General features: G+C 45.5%; 1 protein-coding gene across 1 annotated transcript in view; it reads left to right on the forward strand.

Moving 5' to 3' along the window:
• The window catches only part of LRRIQ3 (leucine rich repeats and IQ motif containing 3), a 52,473-nt gene that overhangs the window by 1,777 nt on the left and 36,931 nt on the right, over positions 1 to 13,765 (forward strand). Inside the window, exons 2-4 of the mRNA XM_075321123.1 lie at positions 1,686 to 1,964; positions 6,214 to 6,537; positions 11,241 to 11,374. Coding sequence (XP_075177238.1) covers positions 1,710 to 1,964; positions 6,214 to 6,537; positions 11,241 to 11,374 — 713 coding nt within the window. The 5' untranslated portion in view covers positions 1,686 to 1,709. The remainder of the gene's footprint in view (positions 1 to 1,685; positions 1,965 to 6,213; positions 6,538 to 11,240; positions 11,375 to 13,765) is intronic.

The following is a 13,765-nucleotide window of genomic DNA, read 5'->3' on the forward strand; positions in this document are numbered from 1 at the left end:
ATTGCTATAAAGTGTAAGCTAATACTGCCATACAGTTATATAGCACTGATATAAAGTGTCAAGATAATACTGCCATAGTCACCTAATATTCTATAGTGTCAAAATAATACTGCCATACAGTTACCTAATATTGCTTTAAAGTGTCAAGTTAAAACTGCCATAGTCATCTAATATTGTATAGTGTCAAGATAATACTGCCATACAGTTACTTAATACTGTATAGTGTCAAGATAATACTGCCATACAGTTACCTAATATTGCTATAATGTCAAGATAATACTGCCATACAGTCACCTAATATTGTATAGTATTATTATTATTTATTATTATAGTGTCATTTATTCCATGGCGCTTTATAAGTGAAAGAGGGTATACATACAGCAATCATTAACAGTACATAACAGACTGGTATAGGAGGAGAGAGGACCCTGCCCGCGAGGGCTCACAGTCTATAGGGAATGGGTGATGGTACAATAGGTGAGGACAGAGCTGGTTGCGCAGTGGTCTACTGGACTGAGGGCTATTGTAGGTTGTAGGCTTGGTGGAAGAGGTGGGTCTTCAGGTTCCTCTTGAAGCTTTCCACGATAGGGGAGAGTCTGATGTGCTGGGGTAGAGCATTCCAGAGTATGGGGGAGGCACGGGAGAAATCTTATATGTGATTGTGGGAAGAGGAGATAAGAGAGGAGCAGAGAAGGAGATCTTGTGAGGATCTGAGGTTGCGTGCAGGTAAGTACCTGGAGACTAGGTCACAGATGTAGGGAGGAGACAGGTTGTGGATGGCTTTGTATGTCATGATTAATGTTTTGAACTGGAGTCTCAAGTATCAAGTATCAAGATAATACTGCCGTGCAGTTACCTAATAATGCTACAGTGTCAAGATAATACTGCCATGCAGTTACCTAATATTGCTATAGTGTTAAGATAATACTGCCATACAGTTACCTAATATTGCTATAGTGTTAAGATAATACTGCCATACAGTTACATAGTACTGCTATAAAGGGCCATGATAATACTGACATACACTTACCTAATATTGCTATAAAGTGTAAAGATAATACTGCCATACAGTTACATAGCACTGCTATAAAGTGCTAGGATATTTCTGTTAAATACAGTTACAGTATACTGCTATATAGTATTTATATTTACATAATATTGCTTTAAAGTCTCAATATAATACTGCCATATTGAGTTTACATAATATTTCTATAGTGTCAAGATAGTACTATCGTATGGAGTTACATAATACTGTTATAGAGCGCTAAGAGAATAATGCCATATAGCTACATAAGACTACTATAAAGAGCTAAGATAATACTGCCATATAGAGTTGACCTAATACTTCAATAGAGATAAGATAATGCTACATAGAGTTGCATAATACTTCAATTTTAGTACCAGGACCATACTGCCATGTAATACTGCTTTATGGTGGCAATATAATACTGCCATAGAGCTTATATAGAGTGCCATATAATTATCAAACCCCACACCATACAGTGCATTATCTATATAATAACGCCATATAGCGGCCGTCTGATGCTATCACAGTACTGCGCAGTTTTACCTTGCTGTGTGGGGTCCCATAAGGAATGGTGGTCCCGGGTAATTGGCCAGCTTGCCCCCTCTGAAGCCGCCCTGGCTGCGCTTTGTGACCTTTTGTGACACTGGATACTTTACAGGATCTCGGCCGATGATCTGAGAACATGGAGGAGAGTTACCTGGTGTCGGCCTCGGAGAGCATGTTACTTGCACATGGACGATCTCTGGACAATCGTCGCGCTGCGGAGCTCGGGGAACTTGTGGTTTTAAATTTAAGCAAACAGCTGTTAAAGCAGATATCCATGCTGGGGTCCTGCCCAGCCCTGAGGTCCTGCACGCTGGCCAATAACTACCTGACGGACATCGCAGCGCTGAGGACCTGCGCACACATCGTGACCTTAGATGTGCACGGGAATCAGGTGAGCGCGCTGCCTTTATAGATGTATTTGAATATTTAGTTTAAATATAACATTGTTGCATTCTTTTGTAAACAGTGCCCCCCTTTTATATAGGCTGTTTTCGGTATTGCAACTCAGTCTTAATCATGTGTTTAATTTCTATTCAGCTATTTTTTTTTAAAGTGAAAAATGTTGTTTTTGGGACCATCCCTTTAAGAGTAAAGTCATCTTAAAGGGATGTCTGAGATTAGAAAAACATGACTTCTTTGCCAAATATAGTGTCACCCATGTCCATAAGCCGAGCCTGGTTTTGCAAACACACAAATGAATGATGCGCTGCAGATTTTTTCTGCAACCAAATCCGCAAGGAAAAATAAAGCAACGTGCGCACAACACTTGGGAAATCTCACATCTTTGCTGGCTTCAGGGTAGGCATCCAGAGTTTGGTGTAGATTTCTAAAAAAAAAAACCGCATCAAAAACTGATTAAAAAAACGCACCATGTGCATCTGGCCTCATGAGCAAGTAATGTGTAAATGTAGCGCCCCTGAAGCCATCAGGGTGCTACAAGGTTCCGCATCCCCTCCAGGATGCAGGGCCTACCCCCTTAGGTTCCCAGAACCCCAATGCCGATGCAAAAACCCAGGTAATCCCAGTTTTCCCCAACAATCCCCCATACAACGGTACTTAGCTAGGGTGGGACCAATGGATGGCCGCCTAGAGGTGGAGCCACTCCAGTCCACTAGTTGACCAGGTGGGAGGGGCAGACTGTGGAGAGTAGTCTAGTCTAGAGTTGACAGTGGAAGTGAGAGGTGTGACTGAGCAACGTCCTGGCTCGGGTTAACTGTGACCTGATGCCCAGGAGGGTAGTTGCCGGTGGAGTACTCCGGGAACTACGCACTAACGGGGTACAGGACCCTAGGACAGGAAAGAGCTTCAAGCCGACCTGTTAACACCTGCACAGCAAGGGGACCATCAAGGACCTCGCTGACCCTTAAGAATCCGAAGACTCAGTAGCAAAGGGAGAACCGGGGACAGGACCAGAGACTCCAACCCCACAGGGTTCACTCTACCGTCAGGCGGACAGAATTGGACAAACCACAGACCGGGGACCCCCAGTGTTCCATACCACGGGGACCCACTTACCAGAGACAGGTGCAGGGGAGGAAGGTACCAGAGAACCAGACTGGCACTGGGACGAAGGGAACCTGGAGGCGAAACCAGCCGGCCTCAGGTAACCAGTTAACACCCCAAGAGTGAGTAATACCTGTCTGGACTCCTTCTTCCGACGCCCAGCCAACCATACACCCGCTGGGGCAATACCCTACTTGCGTAAGGACTATCATACTAGCTGCCAATACCATAAGCCCCAGTAGAGACATTCTGCAGCGGCGGCCCCCTATACTTAGCCGAAACACCGCAAGTGGCGTCACAAATAAACTCTATTCACAAATCCCCTGTAAATATTCCCATTACAAAAAGGGCCCAGGGCACAGAACTGGGTAACGGCCACCACCGTGACACTCCCAGGACGTACACTGCCCGGGACCGAGTACCCCATATCCCTGGATGCTACATAAAACGTTTCCAGTGACTGCCCCCTGGACTACATAAAACTTCACTGACCGTGAGTCCATGATAAAGGTCGCACTGATTCCATGGGGGGCACCTGTAATTTTTAGAATGGTCTATAAAGACCCAAACAGTGGCCAGAATACGACCCATTGGGTTACTGTGCACGGCGCAAAATACAAGAACTTATTACAAGCATCCAATAATTAACATGAAGAAGTTGTGGAGACTTTACAACCTTCCTCTAACTTTTGGATATGCAACTTTTTTTAGAGAACAGATGATGAAAAGAGTTTGCAGCGTCTCATTTATTTTTAGTGAAGTAACCCGGGAAGTTTCCTGTTGAAGTGCAATAAGGACAATTTAATTGCAAGAGCATAATTTATCTTCTCGCTACTTTCTCGCAGCTGACAGTGCTTTTAATCAGGTCCATAAGTGCGATCAGGTGACCGCGCTGTCCATTGTTGCATGAACAAATGAATGTTAAAAATAAAGTCATTTAAATATACAGAGTGTCTGGGGAAAATGGTCCTTCAGCATTGAGCATGTCTAAAAATATCTTTTTTTTTTTTTTTTAAATGTTGAAAATTAAATGTAATTAACTTTAACATTATCTGTCATTGTCAGGGATACTTTGGGTAGGAGAATATGATACAGAAATAAAATTAATTTGGGCATTCCTGCTCTCCTAATATGGGTTCCTCCTAATAGTCCCAACCATTCACTTAGGGCATGCACATGCTTTTTTCTAGATTTATCAGCTCCTCAGGGGCGGAGCTTCACTTATTGTAATGAAGGAAGGAGCAGACGAATGAGGATTAGTCTACATCTTCGCTAAATACAAATTTCACACTTACAAATTGGGGAAGCAAATTAGCAGGGGAACCCCACTTTCCTAACATTATGCTCCTGATAATAAAGCATGACCTATCCTGATGGCAGGATATGGCTGTGGAGTCACAGGGGTCATTGGGTGCTCTCGTCCGCTGATCTGGCTGTCCTTATAAAGACAGCACGGACCAGGGCTCATACCACTGAACGCTCGCACTGCTTTCTCGTGGGCAAAAGACTACTCAGACAACACAGGGTGAGTGAACCTCTTTATTGGGTCACCAACAGGCAAAATCATATTGTACATTCCCAGCAAGAACCCAAGATGGTACAGGCAACAGAGTATCGCCCTTCTGCTGGCCCGCCAGGGATTAGAGTCTTTGTGACTTCATGGCTTCCAGGGCCAACTATCCCAGAGGGCCAACTATCCCAGTTCAAAGCACCCTGCTTTTGGCGGGCACCCACTGAGAAGAGATAGCAGCAAGCTTAGGAACCTTCAGCTAGAACCGTGGATCCAAAGCTGAAATCCTATAGAATATCCAAAGTGAAGCAGTTCTCTGTTTCCTCAGTCGAAACCGAAGCTCCTCAGCTGAGAATCCTTCTTAAGTGAAGCAGTTCTGTCATTCCCCAGCTGGAACCAAAGTTTTTTTTATCCAGGGGCATGTAGAGTCTACCCCTGGTGACAGATGCAAGGCCCTTTTAAACCACTCAGTTCTCTTACAGGATTGGTAGCGATGGCTGCTCTCTCATTGGCTGCAAGTTCAATCCGACTGCTTATTTTTCCTCTGAACTATGCAGTCAGAGGGTCTGAGGCACTCCACATTTACAGATAATAATGCTCCGATCAGTCGGGGAAGAGACAATGGTTAACGTCTCTTGATTTAACAAATAATAGGACCCATATATCTGGCCTAATTAAGTCACCCCCCCCCACAGAAGTGGTCAAACGCTGAGTCATCACAATGGCCACCCAAAATTTTTAGTGGGTTTTAAGCATGATTTGTCTAGCAACATCAGTGACTAAATAACATAGTGGTCCAGGTGGTTCCTAACTACTCTGTCAATGATCAAAAGCTATAAGAGGTACAAAAGTAGCAGTTGTACCTAGTTCCTTGCCCCTGAGGAGACCCAAAAGCTCTTTTGACACTCAGGCGGGTTTTGCACGTTGCGACATCGCAAGCCGATGCTGCGATGACGAACGCGATAGTCCCCGCCCCCGTCGCAGGTACGATATCGTGTGATAGCTGGCGTAGCGAAAATTATCGCTACGCCAGCTTCACATGCACTCACCTGCCCTGCAACCGTCGCTCTGGCCGGCGACCCGCCTCCTTCCTAAGGGGGCGGGTCGTGCGGCGTCATAGCGACGTCACACGGCAGGCGGCCAATAGCGGCGGAGGAGCAGAGATTAGCAGGATGTAAACATCCCGCCCACCTCCTTCCTTCCGCATAGCCGGTGGAGGCAGGTAAGGAGATGTTCCTCGCTCCTGCGGCTTCACACACAGCGATGTGTGCTGCCGCAGGAACGAGGAACAACATCGTACCTGTCGCGGCACCGGCATTATGGAAATGTCGGTGAATGCAACGATGATACGATAACGACGTTTTTGCGCTCATTCATCGTATCATCTAGCATTTACACAGTACGATGTCGAAAGTGACGCCGGATGTGCGTCACTTTCGATTTGACGCCACCGACATCGCACGTGCGATGTCGCAATGTGCAAAGCCGCCCATAGACTCCAGTATTACAAATGAATGTGGAGGCCTTCGTAGAAGGGGGAAGAGGCTATTACAGATTTTACATTGGGGCCAAAAACGTCTGCTTCTGGGCCTTTACGAGTCATGATCCCAGTGCTTGTCTCTTTCAGATTCAGAATCTTCCAGATCAGGAATTTTGGAGGCAATTAAGAAGCTTAAAGCTGCTTTATCTGCACAACAACCGGATCAGAAGTGTGGATAATATCGAATCCCTGTCATCCTGCCCAAATCTGGCCGGACTGACTATGTATGACACGCCGCTGAGCCTGCAGAGGAGTTACAGGCATATAGTCGTCAATAGTATATGGTCATTAAAAGCCCTGGATAACTTTGTTGTTTCCGATGAAGAAATCATTGAAGATTGGAAACTCGGGGGAAGGTTCAAGGCTCTTAGTCCCGAATTATACATCAACATGTTACCTGTACCCAGCAAGGTAAAGTGAGGCAGAAATGTGAACTGAGTATGCATCAACCTAGGGTCCACCATAAGAGATCATTCTCAAACTTTCAAAAAAAATCCACTTCTAAGTGCCTAATCCACTCTTCTATTGCCATGTCACGCACTGGTCAAAAGGTGCAGTGTTTACTATAGGAGTAGCCCCAAAAAGTGATGCACCCAAGTTGAAAGTGGGGTTGTCAATATGGGATTGATTGGACGGGTGCATATAACATTAAAGGTGAAGTTACACCAACAGTTAAAGAGATGTTATCATGCGGGTCTATGAGTCATGGCTCCAATAGTAAAAGTACCGTCACACTTAGCGACGCTCCAGCGATCCAACCAGCGATCTGACCTGGCAGGGATCGCTGGAGCGTCGCTACATGGTCGCTGGTGAGCTGTCAAACAGGCAGATCTCCACAGCGATCAGAGATCAGCCTCCAGCCATCAGCGACCCGTGTAACGACGCTGTGCTTCGTAACCATGGTACACATCGGGTTACTAAGCAAAGCGCTTTGCTTATAGTTACCCGATGTGTACCTTGGCTATGTGTGCAGGGAGCAGGGAGCCAGCTTCTAGAAGCTGCAGACGCTGGTAACCATGGTAAATATCGGGTAACCAAGCAAAGCGCTTTGCTTGGTTACCCGATGTGTACCTTGGTTACCAGCGTCTGCACCTGCTTCCTGCACATTCAGAATGTTGCTCTCTCGCTGTCAAACACAGCGATGTGTGCTTCACAGCGGGAGAGCAATGAGGTCACCATATGCGAGAAAAATTCTTTAAAATTTAACTTTTAATTAAATTATTCATAAAAATGAGGATAATCCTCACTGACAAATCCTATTGCGCAATACTGCTGTCCTGAACTGTTAATCTGTGTATTTAACCCAGTGGCTATTTAAAATAACGGGAGAGCAATGACCAAAAAATGGTCCAGGACATTCAGCAATGACCGGCGACCTCACAGCAGGAGCCAGGTCGTTGCTGGATATCACACACAGTGACATCGCTAGCAAGATCGCTGTTGCGTCACGAAAACCGTGACTCAGCAGTGATGTCGCTAGCGATGTCGCTTAGTGAGACGTGGCCTTAACTCCAAAGGTCATGCAGCTCTATAATCTGGAGGTTTCCTAATCTCTGAGCTTTAAAAATTGGTTCCTTTGAAGCCAATAAGAGTGTAACCCGGGATTTTTATATTAATGGTTTGTCTTACTTAAACAATATTTGATCTTTGGTTCCGACTTCTGGCACCTCCACTAATCAACAGAATGATGGAGTCAAGCAAGAACATACAAACTCCTTGCAGATGTTGTCCTTGATGGGATGTGAACCCAGGCCCCCAGCGCTCCCAATCCTCTGCTCTACGTGGCTTCTAACTTCTTATATTTCCAGTATCACTAAAAAAATCTTTTCCCTTCATCCAATTTTCATCAGCTATGGGTTCATAAAGGACACACTGGGCCTGCGAAATAGGGCTCCTATGCAGAGCGAAAGTGTTTGCCTTTTGTGACCATGTCTTTTGTTTGCTGCCTGCCCAGACCTCCTGCCTATACACTACTGTGAATTTGCCTTGATCATTGCCTGTACAGTGATGATTTCTGCCACCGGCTGACTCTGTATCATGATTCATGCATGGCTCTGCCGTTCCTGAGGCGGTGCATGTATCCTGCGTCCAGTGTTTAGGTCTCTTGGGAGGGGCCTGTTTGTTCTGGATTCGTTCTGGGGGTCACGCTATCATATCTTGGTGGTGCTGTCTTCTGGACGCTGCCAGTGATATTTTCGGCTCTGCTGCATGCTCCATTCCTGTGAGAAGTCTCTGGTTCTTGTCTTGCTACCTGATACTGTTTGTCCTGACCTCTGTTCCCCTTGTCCGACCTGACTTCCGTCCCTCCTGCCCGATCTGACCTGACCTCTATCCCCCCAACCTGACCTGACCTCTGTTTCCCCGGCCTGTCCTTATCTCCATTCTTCCTGTCCATCACTTTTTTCCCTTTAAAAATATCTATATAAAAATAAAGAAATGAAAAAAATAAGTATATTTGTTATCACCACATATGTAAAAGTCTGATTTATCAAAATATAAAGAAAAGAATACAAAAAAGTTTAAATAGTTACTGGTCAGTTATGGACTGAAACCGCAATTTATTTATTTTTTTACAAACTTATTTTTCCCAATTGGAATAAAATTAAAAAACACACAAGTTTGGTATCAACTAATGACGGGTTATTGCTGGATACACTTGCCCGGGTATCGGTGCTCGGGTGGGTATGGCGGGTACTCGGATGTATCGTTCAGGAATGATCCAACATGAAGAGCCAGCTGCCTTCATTGAATTATGGGGGACGGCTCCTCAGTGAGATCCGCTTGCAGTCTCTGAATGGCTCTCATTGGGGGTAAAATCAAGTTGTTCAGATTCTGTGTGTATGTATGTGGGCAGCGAGCCAGACTATCCATCACTAACTGACCTCTATTATACTCGTTCTTCGAGTCGACCCAATCAGAGCATCCGACCTGCTCAATTCGAGTAACCAGCACCTGAGCACTGTAGGGTTCACTCATGATTAGTATCATAGTGCCCTGAATATTTACAGTATGTTCTCTTGTTCTTTAACGTCCTTCAGCTGGATCTTGAGCCATGGCGACTTGATGGATGAATGTTCTGTAGGAAGATCGATCTTGTGCAGCCTAGATAGGTCCACTAGGGTCTTATGTGCCTAGATAGGTCCACCAGGGTCTTCTCTGCCTGCATAGGTCCACCAGGGTCTTCTCTGCCTACTTAGGTCCACTAGGGTCTTCTCTGCTTAGATAGGTCCAGCAGGGATTTCACCACCTAGCTCGGTCCACCAGGGTCTTCTCTGTCGTTATCTTGATAGTATCAAGCCATCGAGTTGCTGGTCTTCATCTTGTTCCTTCTATTCTTTCCACCATGATGCCCTTTTCTAGTGATGGCTCTCTTCAAATGATGTGTCTGAAATAGGCAAGTCGTAGCTTGGTGATTCTTGCTTGATTTGTTCCAGAATTAATTTGCTTGTTCTTCTTGCCATTCATGATATTGAGAACATCCTTCTCCAGTACCACATTTCAAAGATGTTGATGATTCTTCTGTCTTGTTCCTTTATCGTCCTGGTTTCGCATCCATATGTTACTACAGAAAAGACCAGACTATGTAGGAGCTGAGACCAAACTATGTACGAACCATGCCTTCATCACCAGTGAAATGTTCCTCGATGCAGCTACTTAATTATTGATTTTCCCATAATGATTCTCATATTGACTTCCGCTGTCGTTGCATCTTGAATGATCATTGAGCCGAGTAGTTTGAAGTCCTTTACAACTTCCAGTTCATTGCCGTCCATCTCACATGTGTCCCAGTCGTATCTGGCAGTAGTCAATATCTTTGTCTTTCTTGTATTGAGTAGGAGTCCCATGTTCGATCTTGACATTCTCCATCTTGACACTCCGTAATAAATCCTTCATCCCATTAAGTTACCAGGTTATTTTTACTGCACAATGAACACCAGAAAAATGAGAACCAAAAACAAAGGTGGAAACATTTATTTGGAATTTTTTTCCATTTTCATGTACATTTGGCTGAATGAATGGAGTCATTCAATATATAAATTGTCAAGTCGTCATGAGCTTCCGAAGATGGAAGAATGCAAAAGTGATGGCTCCTGGAAGAAGGGGAGGGAGAAACGTGAAAGCGCAAACTAAAAAATTGCCTGGTCAGAAAAGGGTTTAAGCCCTTCCTTGTGTGATGACCCAACACTAAAGCGGGCTTTACACGCAACAACATCGCTAACGAGATGTCTTTGGGGTCACGGAATTCGTGACACACATCCGGCCTCGTTAGCGACGTCGTTGCGTGTGAAACGCAGGAACGACCGTTAACGATCAAAATTACTCACCTTATCGTAGACGCGCCGTTCCTTTCCCGAATATCGTTGCTGTTGCAGGACGCAGGTTGCTCATCGTTCCTGCGGCAGCACACATCGCTATGTGTGACACTACAGGAACGAGGAATTACATCGTACCTGCGGCCGCCGGCAATGAGGAAGGAAGGAGGTGGGCGGGATATTCCGCCCGCTCATCTCCGCCCCTCCGCTTCTATTGGGTGGCCACTTAGTGACACCGCTGTGACACTGCACCTTAGAAAGGAGGGGTTCGCCGGCCACAACGATGTCACTAGGCAGGTAAGTCTGTGTGTCGGGTGTAAGCGATGTTGTGCGCCACGGGCAGCGATTTGCCCGTGACGCACAACCAACGGGCCGGGTACGCTCGCTAGCGATATCGTGTGACGGGGCCTTTAGTCTTCTCTCACTCGCCAGCATTGCCTTTAAGATGCCGGAAGCTCCTGTTTTTAGGCTCGAGGTGCCGATAAGTGAGACATTGACCTGTGCGTTGCGTCTTCGGCATAAAGGTTAGAGAGCCCCCTGTAGACCTTTCCAGCACAAGAGCTTGTCCTTTCGTTAATCCTTTCTGGCCTCCTTTTTTGCACACGTACCGGAGGTTCGGGCTACAACAATTAATGAGACAATGCTTTGTTTACTAAGAAGCGTAGACCCCGAACGCTCGCTCTCCATGGCGAATCTTCAATATTTCATGCGTAATCCTCAAACGAGTGTCTGTGCGCAGCGGCTCTCTCTTTTTTTTTAGGAATCACGTGCGGCGTTGATTATGCTCTTGTTATGTTGCAGGATATCAGTCTGGAGAATGACATGAAAGCGGTGGACGAAATCATTAAGAAAATCAATGGCGTTCTGGCAACGTGTTCCCCGGTGCTAATTGTCCAGAAATGGATACGAGGATATCTAGTCCGTCGGAGGTTGGGGTGCGTGCGATACATTCACTCTCCTTTTATGTTTGTTTTGAGCAAAATGAGCAAAAAGAAAAAAAAAAATCATGTTTGAGAAAGTGGTTTATGTTCCCATAAAGTATGTGGCCCCAGCGTGCCATGAACATGCTGCTATACAACAATAATAGGCGTCTATAAAGCGCCCGCACCTCCCTGAGCCCCGATCTTTTGGGTGAAATAAACTCTTAAGTAGCAAAGTCTGGAGGGCACGAGCGGCGAGAAAATATTCACTCTCCAATGTACGGCGGACTATAAGTGGCTGAGAGAGGAGAAAATGCAGCCTCGGCGTTCACAGTCACTGCAGCATTGCAGGTGATAAAAAAGGTTATTGGGGCTGCGGGCAGCAGAGATCCAGCCGACAAGCATGGCCGCACTATGCAGCCCCAACAGCAATGTGTTATGGGGCCCTAGGATAATACATAACATGGAGTTCATAATATTCACCTACTCTTACTGTGGTCACAAGACAGCAGTCCACCCAGCGTCTGCTACATGTAAGAGCACCCAGAGCTGTATTCATAAATCTACACTTCACAAGTTTGTTGTACAGAGCCTCATGTAATTACACTTTTTAGGGTGCAAATGAGTAAAGCAAACTGTGTGCAAGGTATTATCAATAGTGAGTGCAGCTCTGGAGTATAATACAGGAGGTAACTCAGGATCAGTACAGGATAAGTAATATAATGTATGTACACAGTGACTGTACTAGCAGAATAGTGAGTGCAGCTCTGGAGTATAATACAGGAGGTAACTCAGGATCAGTACAGGATCAGTAATGTAATGTATGTACACAGTGATTGCACCAGCAGAATAGTGAGTGCAGCTCTGGAGTATAATACAGGAGGTAACTCAGGATCAGTAATGTAATGAATGTACACAGTGAGTGCACCAGCAGAATAGTGAGTGCAGCTCTGGAGTATAATACAGGATGTAACTCAGGATCAGTACAGGATCAGTAATGTAATGTATGTACACAGTGATTGCACCAGCAGAATAGTGAGTGCAGCTCTGGAGTATAATACAGGATGTAACTCAGGATCAGTACAGGATCAGTAATGTAATATATGTACACAGTGACTGCAGCAGCAGAATAGTGGGTGCAGCTCTGGAGTATAATACAGGATGTAACTCAGGATCAGTAGAGGATCAGTAATATAATGTATGTACACAGTGACTGCAGCAGGAGAATAGTGAGTGCAGCTCTGGAGTATAATACAGGATGTAACTCAAGATCAGTACAGGATCAGTAATGTAATGTATGTACACAGTGACTGTACTAGCAGAATAGTGAGTGCAGCTCTGGAGTATAATACAGGATGTAACTCAGGATCAGTACAGGATCAGTAATGTAATGTATGTACACAGTGACTGCACCAGCAGAATAGTGAGTGCAGCTCTGGAATATAATACAGGAGGTAACTCAGGATCAGTAATGTAATATATGTACACAGTGACTGCACCAGCAGAATAGTGAGTGCAGCTCTGGAGTATAATACAGGAGGTAACTCAGGATCAGTAATGTAATATATGTACACAGTGACTGCACCAGCAGAATAGTGAGTGCAGCTCTGGAGTATAATACAGGATGTAACTCAGGATCAGTACAGGATCAGTAATGTAATGTATGTACACAGTGACTGCACCAGCAGAATAGTGAGTGCAGCTCTGGAGTATAATACAGGAGGTAACTCAGGATCAGTAATGTAATGAATGTACACAGTGAGTGCACCAGCAGTATAGTGAGTGGAGCTCTGGAGTATAATACAGGATGTAACTCAGGATCAGTACAGGATCAGTAATGTACTGTATGTACACAGTGACTGCACCAGCAGAATAGTGAGTGCAGCTCTGGAGTATAATACAGGAGGTAACTCAGGATCAGTAATGTAATGAATGTACACAGTGAGTGCACCAGCAGTATAGTGAGTGGAGCTCTGGAGTATAATACAGGATGTAACTCAGGATCAGTACAGGATCAGTAATGTACTGTATGTACACAGTGACTGCACCAGCAGAATAGTGAGTGCAGCTCTGGAGTATAATACAGGAGGTAACTCAGGATCAGTAATGTAATGAATGTATGACTCGCCCACCCAGGGCTATGGGACACCCGGTGCCGGGCCGGACTAGTCCGGTGGTAGTCAGTGGTGGCTGGGCCCGGCTCCGTGGCCCTGGTGGGTGTCAGTTGAATATGTGGCGGATGACTTTAAGTTTGTATTCGTGACGCCAGCTGTGGTCTGCAGCTATTAAGCCGCCGCTGCTGTGTGAGGCCACCGGGATGATGTTATAGCAGCAAAGGTGGTACTGCTCCCCACAGGTGGAGCAATGCCCGGGGCACAGTTGGTGCTTGTGGAAGTCTATGGTGCT

Source organism: Anomaloglossus baeobatrachus, chromosome 8 (genome assembly GCF_048569485.1).
Source record: "Anomaloglossus baeobatrachus isolate aAnoBae1 chromosome 8, aAnoBae1.hap1, whole genome shotgun sequence".
Lineage (NCBI taxonomy): Eukaryota > Metazoa > Chordata > Amphibia > Anura > Aromobatidae > Anomaloglossus > Anomaloglossus baeobatrachus.